The 16,878-nt window shown below is 37.4% G+C and overlaps 1 protein-coding gene across 1 annotated transcript; it reads right to left on the reverse strand.

The window, feature by feature from the left end:
* Positions 1-4,827: 4,827 nt before the first annotated feature.
* On the reverse strand, positions 4,828-13,407 carry LOC121523166 (major histocompatibility complex class I-related gene protein-like). Its single transcript, XM_041807936.1, has 6 exons — positions 13,270-13,407; positions 11,048-11,314; positions 10,442-10,717; positions 10,010-10,309; positions 6,526-6,624; positions 4,828-5,516 (listed from the first exon to the last, which is right to left on the reverse strand). Exons 1-6 carry the CDS (start codon positions 13,316-13,318, stop codon positions 5,437-5,439), a joined length of 1,071 nt encoding a protein of 356 aa, XP_041663870.1. The 5' UTR covers positions 13,319-13,407; the 3' UTR covers positions 4,828-5,436.
* Positions 13,408-16,878: the final 3,471 nt, after the last annotated feature.

The following is a 16,878-nucleotide window of genomic DNA, read 5'->3' on the forward strand; positions in this document are numbered from 1 at the left end:
GGAGTTTGTTCAAGATATATGGAGCATAGTAACTGAACACTGAATCTCCATGTTTGGTTCTGACTTTAGGGACATAGAGCAGACCTGCACCAGATGACCTGAGTGGTCTGGCTGGTTCATACTGGACTAGAAGGTCTCAGATGTATTCTGGGCCTAAACCATTCAGTGCTTTATAAGCTAACAGGAGGATCTTAAAGTCTACTCCCTGAGAGACAGCGAGCCAGTGTAGAGAACTCAGAACAGGAGTGATATGGTCCACTCTCTTGGTCTTAGTGAGGACTCGAGCAGCAGCATTCTGGATCAGCTGCAGCTGTCTGATAGACTTTTTAGGCAGGCCAGTAAAGACACTGTTACAGTAGTCAACTCGACTAAAGATAAATGCATGGACCAATTTTTCAAGGTCCTGCTGTGACATTAACAAAGTTAACAAAAAAAGATTTGTAAGTCATATTGTTCCGCAGATTTGTAATATAAACATATGATAATCATGCAGCCTCTCATTCAGTGGCAAAATTCTAATCAAAATGAAATGGCGTGTAGATTTAAAATCAACGTCACATAAATGCTTATACGTTTGTCAACATTGCTTACAGAGTACTGAACATTAAATGACTTCTTATTGGTAAATCTCACGGTCCTAACCATGGTTACACCCAGCCTTGATTTTTTTGATAATAAATTGCCCTCTGTTTTAGTTTATTAGATCTAAGTGCAGCTTTTGATACAGTGGACCACAACATTCTTTAAAATAGACTTAGTAGTGTTATTGGCATCTCTTGCACTGTTTTTAACTGGTTTGAATCTTGTCGTACTGACAGCAAGTTTTCTGTGAATCTTGGGATCACTCATCTATATTTTATTAAAGGAGATGCAGTGTTCCCCAATGTTCAATTTTAGGCCCTACTCTCTTTAACCTTTACATATTAACTATGGAATGTCATCAGGAGGCACGGCATCAATTTCAACAGCTATGCTGCCAATACTGTTGGAGACCAACCCAGAAAAGTCAGTCAGAGTGGTGAGGACCAGGCTGTTGGAGACCAACCCAAAACAGCCAGTCAGAGTAGTGAGGACCAGGCTGTTGGAGACCAACCCAGAAAAGTCAGTCAGTGTGGTGAGGACCAGGCTGTTGGAGACCAACCCTCAACAGTCAGTCAGAGTAGTGAGGACCAGGCTGTTGGAGACCAACCCAGAAAAGTCAGTCAGTGTGGTGAGGACCAGGCTGTTGGAGACCAACCCTCAACAGTCATTCTGCCTTTCCACCTATAAAGGACAGCACAACACAGGTGGGTTTCTTGCCTCTACTTATTCGACAAAGTTCTTATATTACAGAAACAATTGTGATGAACATATGACAAGGACCCGGGAGCAGAGCACGAGATGAGGCAGTAAGGTTGAATAAGTTTATCTGACATCAGTGCTAATAATGGTGAGCTGGCTGGTGGTTGGCAGAATTACTCCCACTGAGATGGAGACACTGCAAAAAAAGAGGACAAAATGGAGTTAGACAAGGCAAAAAAGCCACTGAAAATCACTAGATTATCAAAGGTTGAAGAGGAGCCAGGTTACCTGATTAGAAGCTGTAGTACACAGGTTTCTGAAAGTTCATCCCCAGGTGTCTAGATCTTGATTGCAAAGGATTATCTGCAGCTGGGGCAGCTAATAAGCTGCAGCCGTGACCGGCCATGAATGACAACAGCTGAGCTGGAACTTAAGTGGGTGTGGTTAAAGTTTTACTCCAGCAGAATTTACTCTGTGTTTTTACACTAACTCTGGCAGTGGCTGGTAATAAAGACACTCAAAAAAGAGTAAATTTTACTATTTTTGAGTAAAATATTTTTTATTCTGGAAAACTTATTCCCCAGATTTTCATGTGTATAGAGATCTTTTAAGGTAATCAAAAGGATCCGTTAAAGATTATCTCCAGATTAACTGCATATTGGCCAGGTTGCAATTGTATGAGTTAGCCCACAGGTGTCAAACTCAAGGCCCGGTGGCCAAATCCGGCCCTCGAGATCATATCATATTTATATTATTACTGGCCCATCAGTATGAGGTCTGCAGATTTCCTCCAGGATAATGATGTTAAGTTCAGCTTGAATATTTAAAATATCCTTGTTAAGCAATAAAAATCTGAAAAATAAAGAGTAAAAGAAATTGGATAAAAAGCCAAGTGGGAGAAAAAAAATTGTGTTTAATTTTATATTTTCAATTTGCATCTCATGATTACAAGTCAAACTTATGATTTTGACCTGTCATTTCATGCGTTGACGTTTTAAACTCATAATATGGATTTTATGTCACATTTTTATCTTTAAGATCCCCTATTTTAAATTTTAAGTCATAGTTTGACCTTTTCAACTCCTTACTTTGGCTTTATAATCCCATATTTTGACTTTTAAACACATGATGAAAACATAATTTTTGTATTTTAATTATCGTGTTCTGATCTTTTGAACAAACAAATTGGAATTTTTATCTAAAATTTGAGCCTTCAAACTTATCATTTTTACTTTTTTGAATTTCCAAATGAATTATCATCAGTGCTGGTTTTTTTTTTTTTCAATATTTTATCACTGGTGAAAATGAGGTTGACAGTTTAAGGCTGTGTTGACCCTGTTTTGCCCTCAGGTTAGACCGTAATCCACAATCCGGTCCCTGCTGGGATTGAGGTTGACACCCCTGAGTTAGACAACTTAAAAAATATACATTTAAAAAACGTCTTTATGGGGCACAGGTGACCTTGTGGTTGGGGGCGTGCCCCATGTGCGCAGGCGGCCAGGGTTCGGTTCCAGCCTGGGGTCCTTTGCCGCGTGTCTCTCCCCCACTCTCGTCCCTGTTTCCGACTCTATCCACTGTCCTCATTTATCAAATGGAGGCACAAAAATGCCCAAACAACAAATCTTAAAAAAACAAACAAACAAACAAACAAACAAAATAAAACAAAAAAAAACAGAAAAACAAGTTTTTATGGTTTACTGGTCTACTGTGACTTTTGAAGACTGCATTTCTTAATTCACAAGATTTTCTATCCTTTTTTTTTTTGTAATGCAGATAACCTTCTTTTCACCTTTGATTACAAATCAAATCTTGCAATGTTCAGGTATGTTCTAAAAATCGTTTCTCTGTGCAAAAAAACAAAAACAAAAACAAACAAACAACAACAACAACAAAAACATGATGAAGGCTTCAACATTTAACATTTTCAAATATGTGTTTAAGTTTTTAGTGAAAAAGACCATTTGTCCAGCTGTGGCCAAAAATACCCTTCTGGAAAAAAGGATGACACAAAATGGGATAGAATTATGAATTTAAATATTTATATATACATTTTTTTGACAACTCAGTTGAGTAGTTTTTTTTTACCAGCCATTTCAAGGGGCAATTTGTTTTGCTAATTATGTTGATTTAAAAGAAATCTACTTCAGACTGCACAAAGTGCAGAAGATCCATTCCTATTGCCTGGCAATGACTGAGAGTGGAAAAAGAAAGGCCAAAAGAGGTCAGCGTGGAATTGTGGAAATGTTCAACTTCATAACACTCTGCAACTCTGGGCACATTTATGTAACTTGTGTAGATAGGCTAGTATATACTATACATAGTTATGTTGAAACGTTTATAATATAATGATGATGAACATTAAATGTTGAATGATAGTTGAAAGTACACAAACGCATCCTCTATACAATGCATTTTTGCCCTCACTGTTCTTGACACTGTCATCAACAGACCACATTTCTGTCAGAGACTCAAAATTGCTTACAACTCTGAGAAATAAAGATTTTGGATTATTCTTTATCAGGCTGTCAAAAATTTTAAATTTCAAATCACAATTAGTCCCCCAAAAAATCAATAGTTAATCACAAGTACCAATTTTTTTCCAACAATTTTAATCACATGTATGAAGTTCTATTACTTTGCATATCATTTTAACAAATGTTACACTTCTGTCTAGATTGACCACAATTGGAAAAACAAAACAAAATTAAGTTCTGCCCTAGATTAACTGTGATTAACTATTTAATGCTGACGGTCCTAATATTAATGTTTAAATTTCATTGTTATAAGTGTTTGATTGTGTTGTTAAATTGTATTCATGACTAATACAAAACCTAACAAATATAAAACATGACTAATAAAACATGACTAATACAAAACATGACTAATAAAAACCTAACAAATATAAAACATGACAAATAAAACATGACTAATAAAAACCTAACAAATATAAAAAATGACTAATAAAACATGAATAATAAAACATGACTAATAAAACATGACTAATACAAAACCTAACAAATATAAAACATGACTAATAAAAAATGACTAATAAAAACCTAACAAATATAAAACATGACTAATAAAAACCTAACAAATATAAAACATGAAAAATAAAACATGACTAATACAAAACCTAACAAATATAAAACATGACTAATACAAAACCTTACAAATATAAAACATGACTAATACAAAACCTAACAAATATAAAACATGACTAATAAAACATGACTAATAAAAACCTAACAAATATAAAACATGACAAATAAAACATGACTAATAAAAACCTAACAAATATAAAACATGACTAATAAAACATGACTAATACAAAACCTAACAAATATAAAACATGACTAATTAAACATGACTAATAAAACATGACTAATAAAACATGACTAATAAAACATGACTAATAAAAACCTAACAAATATAAAACATGACTAATAAAAACCTAACAAATATAAACTATGACATATAAAACATGACTAATACAAAACTAAACAAATATAAACCATGACAAATACATTACATAGCAAGTGCAAAACTTAATTACATCATGACAAGACAGCACCAAAATAGGAAAATAGGAATTAAGAAATATTGTACATCAGTAAGACAATGGATATGTCTCCTTAGTTCTTAGTGAACCATAAGTGTTGAGCTCACTGCATACGCTGAATAGACACATTTAGCTGAGAACAGTCATCTCATCTGGTTTCATGCTCTTATTTTGAAGGGTTCAATTTTACTCTAGGGTCATATGTCTTGTCTCTCTGATTTCCGTGTTTACCGCTGTCTCTCTCATCGCAGCAACAAATCAACTTGGGCTCGGTTAGTTGATGGTGCTGTTGGGAATGCTGGCTCACTTCAGAGCAGTGCTCTCTGTCACAAATCCCTCACTCCCGGGCGCAGGTGGCCCAGTGCTTTATGCAGACAGCCCGGGTTCAAATCCAGCCTGAAGCCCTTTACAGCATGTCTTTCTCCTGCTCTCGTCCCTGTTTCCAGCTCTATCCACTGTCCTCCTCTGGCAACATAAAGGCACAAAAATGCCCAAAATAACTAAAAAAAAAAAAAAAAAAAATCCCTCGTTCTACCAGCTGTGGCTCAAACATGCCTCTTGCATGGATCACAGCACAACATATGCATTTAAAGCGGTCAACTGTTCAAGTCTTGAAAATGGTTCTGACTCCTTATTTGGGTCAGTTCAGCTTCGTCCTCTGAAGTGTGTAATTCCCCTATGAAGACAAGCAGCACATAAAGAGTTACACAGTTGTCTGTTCGAGTATTTCATAGAGAAACAAGTAACATAACGTGGAAGTTCTACAGTTGAAGCGGTCTGTTGCATACAGTCCTACAGTAACCTTTCAAATTAGTTCCTCCATTACAAAATGCTGTATTTCTCTCTGTTTTCAGTGGCTAAAATATATTCCTGTAGCACATGCAAAGTTTGTTTTTCTCCTACGTGTCAGCAGGAGTTTGCATACTTGCTGAAAAGTGGGAGAAAAACAGCTGGGTTAGTGTGCATGTGTAGCGAGCTTATTCGAGTTGTGATTTGTTGATGAAAACAGCCTTTACTTTGTGAAAATATCACTGTTATGATCCATTCACAAGGACAATGTCACCATGACAGATGAGTTTAAAAGCTTGTGTTTCATAATTTTTATTGAAACAGCGGTGTGTGATAGACTATGGCTTTAGTTCATTGCCATGTTAACATGAAGAGGAGCTGTAAAGGCTGTCATGTATGCTATTCTGGTTATTAAAGTCAAAGGAAGATATACAGTCAGTTATAAGCTGATTGGACAATAACAGTGCTACATGCAAGAAGCAAAGAAATTTCATTTCTATTTCTACAACAGGACTGTAACACATTACTTTTTTCAGCATGTAATGTGACACTTTTATAAGTTACTTTTGGTTGTAATCATGAAACATAAGTTATTGTTTATAGTATTGCTGCCCTACATTGTATTTTACCTACACTAGTATCAACATGGTGCACAGCATTTAGGCTGCATGTCAAACAGACTAACTGTTGGCAGGCTGGAAATCTGAAATAAGAAAGTGAAAGAATTAACACTAAAATTCAAATTTTAGACGGGAGGAAAAACGTTTAGGCTTCACTAGCACATGTGAAAAATGAATTATTAATTTAAAGAAATACCACAGATAGTTTTTTAAGATTTAAGGTTTTTAGAAGTTTGTGTTTTGAAATAATGTGGTGCTAAAATAAATGTTCCTCACCATTGTTGTTCTTTCTCCACTTCCAGAGTCCAGCGATGCACAAAAACAGAAGCAGCAGACATGAAGCAACAAGAGCAACAGGAAAGCCAGAGGTAGAGCCTGTAACCAGAATAGATCATTTTTTTCCCCAGATACTGATGTTTTTCTTTTATCACTTTTGGTGCAAAACTCCTGCTATTACAACATCTCCTCTCACATTTAACCATAGAAACAGATCAGAGTTGCAGTCCTCTAGTAAATCTTGTATGTGATGATTAGCAGCTAGGTATACTGGATATCAGCCTAAAACAGTGCTAACTGCTATCTGCTCTCACCACATTATGTGTGCTAACAGTCACTTTAAGGATACAGTTGAAATCAACAAATGTCATTAGCTTGCAGAAGCTTTCTCCTTCACTAGGCCTAATGGGAGCATCGCCGATCACTGATTTCACTATTATGACTCTTTAGTCAAAAATGATTAGCCTAATTCGGAACTCATATCCACCCCTAATTCACAAGCAACCAGTTGCACCATGCTGTGTGGTTCTGGAGGTCAAGGCAATAAATGTTAAAAGGCCAAACATTTCCTTATTGGTATAAAACATGTATGTAGTCCAGGGACATCACTAGGATTGATAGGCAGGAGAGGCCTACACCAAGGGTTGTAGGAAATGCACACATAGTGCAAACCAGCATTTATTATTCACACCTTTAAAGGCTTCATTATCTATTATGAGTTGCAGAGTATTTATCAGGACCTATTATCTGGCCCACTGTTATCTTTCCCTTCCTTTTTTTTAGAAGAACCTCTGCCTGTCCTTTCCTGAGCCTTCAGGTGGTTTTCCTTTTTTTTTTTCAATAACAGTCTAAGTAAATTTATGATTTGGTGTTTTAAAAGTGTACATGTTTGGGTAAGTTCATGGAAAAGATGTTGGGAAACATATCCATTAACCCGTTTAGTAAAATATTAATGTGATGTTTAATATCTAACAAGGCCAGTTGAAAAACTAGTATATGGTTGACAGGATGAATGATGAATGTTGAAATGCCTGACTGAATTGTGTGTTCTGGCAGTGATTTTTTGGGTGTGTGTGTAATTGTGCTGCTCCTTATGTCTGTGGGTTGAGAACTGAAGGAGCCTAAAAAGCTAATAAACCCTAGAAAGCTAATAAAAAATAATACTGCTTTGTCAAAATATTTCCCAAATAAATCAAACTCTAAATGGAGCATAGGGACAATATATTCAGCATAAAACTGAAAGAATTACTAAATTTTACATACTTTTTTGTATAAAAGCTGTGCTACACAACCTGGTAGCATCCTTATTGATGTGGAATTTATTTTTACTGGTGACTCAGATTTACATAGCTCCATACCATCTTCTTCTCTCTCTCTCTCTGTGGAAACTCAATGGTGCATGAGGTCCTGAGCAATGTCATTCCCTCTCCCCTCCTGGTTTTCTTTTAATTGCATTTGATTGCCTACACAGAAACACATGCCCCTCCACAGACACATGGAGTCAACCACAGTGCTAATGTTAGCAGAACAGTGAGGAGAAAATATCCTCCCTTTATTCTGTGCTGGTACAGGAGATGCGTAAAACGTCTTATTTGCTAAGAGAAGCTTCTGGTGTTGCCTTCTGCTAGGTTTTAAAAAGAAATGTGATCCATTTCCAAGTAAACTGGCATTCCTAATGTGGCATCCAAGCTAACAGCTAACGCGGCAGCTGACCCTGGACATACCAGACAAGCCAACAGTAATGATGTGAAACCCATACCGAAATAGACTGGGGGTTAAACCAAAACATATTTTCTGTCTTTGAAAGCTGTCAGTGTTGCTCTCTGTGCCTGTTATAATAAGAACATGTTGTTAATTTCAGACAAAAACGCTGCTGCAGTAAAGTCTGAGCTAATCGCTCCACTAGCAGGCCTTGTACACAACCACTCACAACAAGTACCCCTTTCCCCCTTAATTATCACATACTCATGCTGAAGCAGGTTGGCAGAACAGTGAAAACATCTTTCCCAACATGAAAAGCTTATAGGGTTCATCTTATTTTTTTAATTTCATACAGAGATGTGGTCCAGCTCTAGTAAAAAAGAACGCAATGCTAAAGCTAAATCTGAGGTATTTCCAGCAGTGGAGGCAGCCATTAGAGGGCTTTCAGTACAACCTGCCCATAGCCTAACTGTGTATGTATGGCTCTGTTTACCACAGTGGAGGCAGCCATTACCGACAGCTTCACAGTACAAGCAAACCCAACTCTGAATGGATGACTCTGAAAGTAGCATCACTCACTCAGTTGGACACAGACAGCGCCATCTGTAAAATGTCGTTTTAAAACTTCTCTCTTACTTCTTTCAGACTGTTCATGCTTTCCAAATAAAACTAGTTTACTTCTGCCTGCCACTGGTATTTCTCTCTGTGTCTGAGGACAGTATCAGTGGTGCTATGCATTGGTGGATTATCAGTTGTTAAATAGGACGCAGTAGACTTCATAAAAAAATGTCTGTATAGTCACAGAAGAAAGGATATATCACTGATAATGAGCATATATTTTTCCACCTGGCCTAAAGAGTTATTAAAATATTAGTTTGAGCTATGAGATGTTTTTAAGAGCTGAAAAATTACGGTTGGCTATTTTGGTATTCATAGCTCTCATTTGGACATTTATTGTAGTTCTGTGGCTATTCTAACTTAAAAGAGGTGCTTTCTGTTTTTCCTCTCATTATTTATGCTTTTAGCTACAGGGGGAGGGGCCTCATTACTGGGACCTACTGGTCTTGGGCCTGAGCCTAAATGACTGACACTGGCCCTATGCCACATGGGTCAGTGTATTTTCTGGCAGTTCCATTTCCTGGTTGAAACCAGAATCAAAAAATGGGAAAAACTCTTGTTTTTCCGTTTTTGACCAGAAAAGGAGAAAACAAAAATAAACAAAAAAACAAAAAACAAAAAACAAAAAAAAACAAAACAAAAAAAGAGCCATTATTCCATTTTTTACTGCAAATGGAAAAAACGGAAAAACAAATAACATTTAATAAAGGGGGTCCAACATTTATTTTTCAATTCTGTTATTTTGTTTTCTTCATTTAATGAAATACTTGAGGATGAGATTACTTTCTTGGGCTTTTACGCACAAAGAGAGTGGAGGAAGACATGCACCCAACAGTGGGAAAGACCAGGAATCAACCTTGTAACCAATGCATCAAGGACCACAGCCTCTCGTGGGCGCCAGCTCTACCTACCAGGTCAAACCGGCCCCAAAGGCAAGGAATGTTTTTTGACCAGTCCATGAACATGTATACCGTATTTTGGCTTAAAAATAGGCATTTAACATGGGATCCAAAGGGGTTTCCTAGGATTCTGAACCACTGTTGACACTTTAGGAACCACATGCTTTTGCTTGGTGACATCAGAAAGTCTCTGTCCAGTGATTGGCTAAGCTCTCTCTGTTGGTAATGCCACAACTGACCAGATTTAACCTTGTTACCAGACTTACCATTGTTGCTTCTGATCTCTGATTGGTCCAGTCTGGTGACGATGGTCTTCTCTCCAGAGAGCTGAAACACACACTCGTACCTCTTCCAGTCTTCAGGTTTCACTGATGAAATGTTCAGGTCAGCCCTCATCTGGAAGGTGTCATCATGGTTTGGGAGGATCTCTCCATGGTCCACACCCTCATAAAGCTCCTCTCTGTCTTTCCTCCAGAACATCACAGCTCTGTCAGGGTAGAAACCTGTGGCGAAGCAGCTGACTGGAGAGGAGGGAGATTTCTGGAGGAGAGACACTGAGGGGAGGACTGAAGGAGGGAAACAGAAAAAACATGAGGTCTAATCAGAGAAAAAAACTGCATGTGTTTTCATACTCATTTCTTTTGAATCATCTTGAAAAACAAAATGCATCTGTACATCTGGTTGTGTAATTGTATCACCTTTTTGCAGAGAACTGCTTCCATACTGCAAATACTCCTTTAGCCATTTGGGGCATATGTCCATGTAAAAGTCTTTATTGCTTTGTAATCTAGCCTTGTCAGTTTCCCATCTGAGTTTGGTCATGAAAACCTTAGGGTTGGGAGCAACCCAGGTCAGTGTCTTCATGTCTATTGCTAATAAGTCTTCTCCATCATAAGCGTACTGCTTAAAACCAACAACCTCTCCAGTCTCTTCATCCCACTCACAGCCACTCATCCTCTGTAAAATGTGCACACCTGAGAGAGACAGAGGGACAGGGAAAGTGAAATTCCAACATCAATGAGAAATAGCACACTTTGGGCATGACAAAATACAAAAATGTGAGAAATCAAAGAAACTGGCATGTTTTAAAAGTGTTTGTGGACTTCTTGTTTTCCAGGAACACATTTTTGACCTATTGAAAAGGCTACACAGCCCTTTTTTGGGTCCCCACCTATCAGTTGAGAACCAACGGTCTACAGTGCCGTTTTAAAACTCAGATCCTGAAGTTTAGTCTCACAGCCTCCCGATAATAACACTAAAATGTGTCAGAACACTTCTACATCATGAATGTAAACATACAGTACCTCCACTTTGGTTGAAGTGATGCATCATGCTGTCAATACTAGCTTTGAAAGAGTATTGGCATCCCTGACACGATGTAGAATACATCTCCAGGTGTTGAGGGTTGTCTTTAATGAATTCTTTCATCCAGACGTTCTTGGGTTCTGCTTTGTTGATTTTGCTGTCACAGTGTCCAATCTGAACTCCATCAACCATCGCTACAGCCACAAACTCTGGGAACTCTTGGACTCCAAAAGATGCAGTGATGAAATATTTCAGGCAATGTTTCACTGTAAGAGAAAAGATGGTTTTAGTTTTAAGATCATAGTCAGTAACCTTGCAAAGCAGATGGATACGCCCGTTTCCGTAACCAGGAGATGGAAGATAAGAAACTGTTCATTAGGCCCAAGCACTGAGGATGCGAAAGCCCTATTGTATCTGTAGGTTTTTTTTTAAGGCCTTTCAACAAGCCCCAAAACTTACCAAACTTCCCTCAAAATTGAAGTGAACTGGGTAAGAACTACAGGCATGAAATGGCCATGTTTGACTGTAGGTACTGTGTTCTTTTCTTTGTAGGCCTCATTCCATTTTCTGTAAACAGTAGAATGACGTTCTTTTCCAAAAAGCTCTACCTTAGTCTCATCTGTCCACAAAATGTTCTCCCAGAGGGATTGAAGCTTACTCAGGTACATTTTTGCAAAATCCAGTCTGTTTTTTTATGCCTCTTTGTCAGCAGTGGGGTTCTCCTCAGTCTCCTGCCATAGCGCTTCATCTCATTCAGATGACGACGTATGGTCCGAGCTGACACTTTTGCACCCTGAGTCTGCAGGACAGCCTGAATTTGTGTGGAAGTTGACTGAGGATGTTTATCCACCATTCCAACTATCCTGCGTTGCATTCTTTTGTCAATTTTTCTCTTCTGTCCACGTCCAGGGAGATTAGCCACAGTTCCATGGGTTATAAACTTCTTGATTATATTACACACAGTGGCAAAAGAAATTTCAGGATCTCTGGAGATGGTCTTGAAACCTTGAGATTGTTCATATTTTCCACAGTTTTGATTCTTAAGTCCTCAGACAATTCTCAGCTCCTCTTTCTCCTCTCCATGCTTGGTGTGACACACACAGGCACACAACACAAAGGTTGAGTCAACTTTTAGACATTCTAACTGGCTTCAGGTGTGATTTCTAGATTGCCAGCAACAGTTTTTAAAGGGCAGCAATAATTTTGTCCGGCCCATTTTTTGAGTTTTGTGTAAAATTATGCCAATTTTGTTTTTTTTCCTTCTGATTTTTGTGTTGTTCCAATGCACATAGAGGCAATAAACACATATATACCAAAAACATTTGTAATTACAACAATTTCTCGGAGAAATGGTGTATTTTCTGGAAAAATTCCAGGGGTGCCAATACTTTGGTCCATGACTGTATGATGTTACTGTCTTTATGTTTTAAGTAAGCTAGGTTTAGTAAGACAGGTTAACTGGTCCATTAGAAACACTGGCAGACAGAAAAGTTTGGCTTGTCTCTTTCCCTCGGTGAGATGTGGGTGTGAGTGCTGTATGGCGTTGTTTGTGTGTCATTGAGCTGCCTTCAGTCTGTGATGGAGCCACTCTGTCACAGTCATCCAGAGTTTATAACTGTGACTATTATTCTTATGTCTGATACCTTGACAAAATACAACCGTGTTTACCTCAGGAGAACTGTGATAGCTTACATGCAACACGGAGCTGAAATTACTAGTTTGTATGTTATCAGTTATTGAGATGCAAAACTGGGCTGAAATGATCAGAAATAACAGACGGAAGAGCAAGGCACCAAAACCTGAGGCTTTCTGGGTGAAAAAATGAAATGCTACAAAAATGCCAGATGTAGCTTACAGTTAAGCCAGCATTGGTTTTTTTTTGTTTTGTTTTGTTTTTTACCCATTTTTTACTTTAACTCGCTAAGTTACGCCGAAAAACAATACCTGTGAGCGGTGCTAGACAGCCTAGCTACTCTCAGCGGTTTTTTTTTTATTAAAGGGGAAGTGCACACTGAAATCTCCGGAGACCAGTGGCACTACTATCACCAAGTACCTCATACCCACCTAAAAAATCAAAATAAATGTGCCCTGAGAAATGACAATGAAATAACTCAGAGTTCAACAACATGGAATAATAGCGTACAGGTTTTAGAATACAGAATATTTTTTTGTGATTAAAGATTAAAAGCAAATTCCAGAGATCATTACAACACAGTCTTACCTGTCGATGCAAAATGAAATAAAATCAGCAACACAAAAACAGTCTTCATGTTTCTGTAAGTTGGCCCTGGTCCTGGTCAGTTATACTCATCAACTGTAGTATAATCAGAGCTGCCAACTCACACGCAATGAGCGTGAGACACGCGCTCTCACACCACACTATTTATTTCTCACGCTGTCAAATCCGAAAAAGAAAATTAAGGGACTTATGATCAAGCTTACTGCAGTAGCGTTTGGACTTCCTCTATCATTTTACAGAATAAGAGCGCACAGGCAGCTCAGGCCCATGAAGTCTGGCTGATAAAGCTTTTATTTTGAAAGCAAATTGAACGGTCTTGTGCGCATGCTACTGCGAGCTTGGTGAACCTGCACGTGATCACGGCTGGAGCTTCATTTAAGAGACCGAGGATTTTGAGGAGACGTTAGTAAAGGTACCAAAGTTATATCAGTGTTGGATTTTTATTTCTATTTGGTTTTCACTGTCTGTGTTCAAATCAGTTTAGTTTTTATTAGTTTTGACTGCTGGTTTGTTAGTTTAGTGTTTAATTTGCAAAAATGCTTTATTTTAGTGTATTAGTTTTAGTTTTTTATGTAAAGATATCGGGGCTGAGTGAGCGCAATACCATTTTTAAAACATATTCAATCAGGCTACTCTTCACTTATAATTTCATTTACTTAATGATGATGTTTGAATACAACTCCAGACATAAAACAACCACTATGTGAGGTCTTAACCAATCAGATCAGGCAATTTTACACTCCTCAGACTCTGGTGTAGGTGCCAGTCAGTACGGTCGTGTCAAAGACTAAAACTAAGGATGTTTTGTCTCCATTTTTTATTTTAATTTAGTTAGTTTTGTAGGCACACTATTCAGTTTTAGTTAGTTTTCGTTTGTTGGTAAAGCTTAGTTTCTATTTAGTTTCAGTCAACTAAAATGATTTTTGAATTTTAATTTTAGTTAGTTTTACTTAACTATAATAACCTTGACAGGTATGTCTAAAAAAACAAACAAACAAACAAACAAACAAAAAAAGAGACGCTTCACTTTTGTAGATAAATCCTGGCTAGTGTGAGATGTTGGTGTATGATCCCCTACAGAGTTCTTCAGGCTGCTACAGCACTTTACTTGAGCTAATTACTCCACAAAAGTAAAGCTTTTTAAGCAGACAAAAATCTTTCAGATATGCCATGTTCCATCTTTATTTAGTTTACATCACTGTAGAAAGCCAGCTTTACTTTGATCCCAGGTTTATTCATGTACATGTTGTTAAACAGATGTATAGTACCTCATTAGGTTAAGGCGTGTTACTTTTTAGCTGGAGTCCTAGAAAATGGCCTAGCTAATAACAGTTCTATTTTAATGAATTATTTGGAGACAGCAATTTTGATTTTTATTTAATCCATCATTTATTCATTTCAGTTTGTTGCTTTTGAGAGAACACTTCAACCCTTGTGTTAGTTTAAGACTGTAGTGTTGCATGTAAACAGCCAATATACTACAGCTAAATCCAAGCTAATACACTCCCTTCCAAAAATATTGTGACAGTGAGGCCAGTTATTTTTACTGTAGACTGAAAACATTTGGGTTTGATGTCAAAAGACAGACAAGAGATCAACATTTCAGGTATTTACATCTGGATTTTATTATTATTTGTTTGTTTATTTGTAAAGGGACCATGTACAATAAAAAACATAAATGTTTCCATTTGATGCATTGTACCAGAGTTAGCATAAAGCTAATTTACATCTGCAGTCCCTTGGCAGGTCACAATTAAAACATCAGTTATAAAACATCACAGAGAAATGACAATAAAACATTAGCTCAAGCTGCAGAGTTAGATCACCCCCACAGGCATACACTCACATACACAAAAACACATTCACACAGCCATATTTAAAATTATGTTATAGAATCAGTGTTTACAGAGTTGAGAGTCTTTCAGTAGATTTTTGAGTTTGTTCTTGAAGCTTCAGACAGAATCACAGTTCTTAATGCTGTCAGGGAGAGCGTTCCACTGAGTCGTGGCTTTTACTGAGAAAGCTGACTGACCAAAAGCAATGCGACGGAAAGGCACAGAACAATCTCTAATTGAAGATATTCTGGTGGATTTTATGGACTGCTCAGAACAACGATTAACAAATTGACGCAATGGGGGAGGAGCCAAGCCATTTAAAATCTTAAAAACAAGACACAAATTAGAAAACAGTTTAAAATTCTCAAAGCTAAGCAGATGATGCTTTTCTAAAATCCTGCAGTGGTGATATTGCATAGATTTTTTATCTAGAGTTTTTAAGGTTTGTTTACACAGTGATTCCAGTGGTTTAATGGCTGTTTCTCCAGCTTGTCCCCAACATGTGATACAATATGACAAGTGAGAAAGGATCATAGCGTGCATAAAAGTCTTAGTGGCATCCATCGAAAGACAACCTCTAATATGTCTAAAGTGTATCAGATTGTACCTGATGGTTTTGGTCATTTTTTTCACATGTGACTTAAAATTGAGATTTGAATCCATTATTACACCAAGATATTTAAACTCCCTCACAATTTCAATCCACTCAGCTTTAATAAAAATGTCAGCACTGACAGATTGGTTGGATTTAGAGAAAGGATCTGATACACAACTTAGAAGATAGCTTTATTTGTAATAGAACGCCACATTTTTGAGTCAGCAAAAGTATTAGAACAGATAGACTTAAAACAGATTAACGTGAATAAGACTTAATATTTAGTTGCAAATCCTTTGCCTGCAATAACTGCATCAAGCCTGTGACCCAAAATCTGATGTTCCGTTATAGGTAATGCTATCTTCTAAGTTGGGTATCAGATCCAGATATAAATACCCAGAAAAGATGAAATATTGATCTATTGTCTCATATTCATCTTTTTGTGTCAAACTCAAATCTTTCCAGTCAACAGCAAAAACAACAGAATTGGCCTCACTATTCCAGTACTGTCCTGTTCTGACAAAACAGCCACTGAGGCCAAATCACTGCACCAGAGACCATGTTTACATGCTTGTATCAAAGTCATTTTAACCACTTCCTGTAGTGGTTATTAACCAACTAGATTATTCCACAGTATAGGCATAGAGTCCATGGAGCAGTTAGTGGAAATACTTCACAATAATGTGAACTCTGTTGGTCCTCCAGTAGAAGCTCAACAAGTACAATAAAAACTTGTGCTTTGATTTTACTCACAAAATGACCATCCAGGAAGTCATGGGAGTAGTACTGACTCTACTCTGTGTTTTCCTGCCTCCCTATGAAGACAAACAGCAAATAAAGAGACATTTTAGTCATACTGGTATCAGCATTAAGCACAGAGCTGGACACAGACCTATTATTCTGTTTATTAGTTTCAGAAAACATGATTTATAAACAAGGACATGCAGTCGTCTGTTCTGTGGAGAACTTTATGAATAACAAGCCAAAATGGCCCAGGTGCTTTTATTGTGAAATGTTGTTTTATCTACGTGCAGTGTTACCAGTTTGGGAGGTTCACTGATTAGTTGAAAGTGTGATGTACACAAACTTGTCTGTCTGGAGTTGAATTTTAAAGTGAATATTAGAACTTTTTTCCTGTGAAAGTTTATGTTTATGTGCACT

This window comes from Cheilinus undulatus, linkage group 16 (genome assembly GCF_018320785.1).
Source record: "Cheilinus undulatus linkage group 16, ASM1832078v1, whole genome shotgun sequence".
Taxonomy (NCBI): Eukaryota; Metazoa; Chordata; class Actinopteri; order Labriformes; family Labridae; genus Cheilinus; species Cheilinus undulatus.

Bases quoted from the DNA above. Each gene is read 5' to 3' on its own strand.
- LOC121523166 (XM_041807936.1), bottom strand. From the start codon at position 13,318: ATGAAGACTGTTTTTGTGTTGCTGATTTTATTTCATTTTGCATCGACA. The intron at 10,310-10,441 runs GTGATACAATTA...TCCCTCCTTCAG, and splicing joins AAGCAGTTCTCTGCAAAAAG to TCCTCCCCTCAGTGTCTCTC. The intron at 6,625-10,009 runs GTAAGTCTGGTA...TTCTGGTTACAG, and splicing joins AGAGATCAGAAGCAACAATG to GCTCTACCTCTGGCTTTCCT.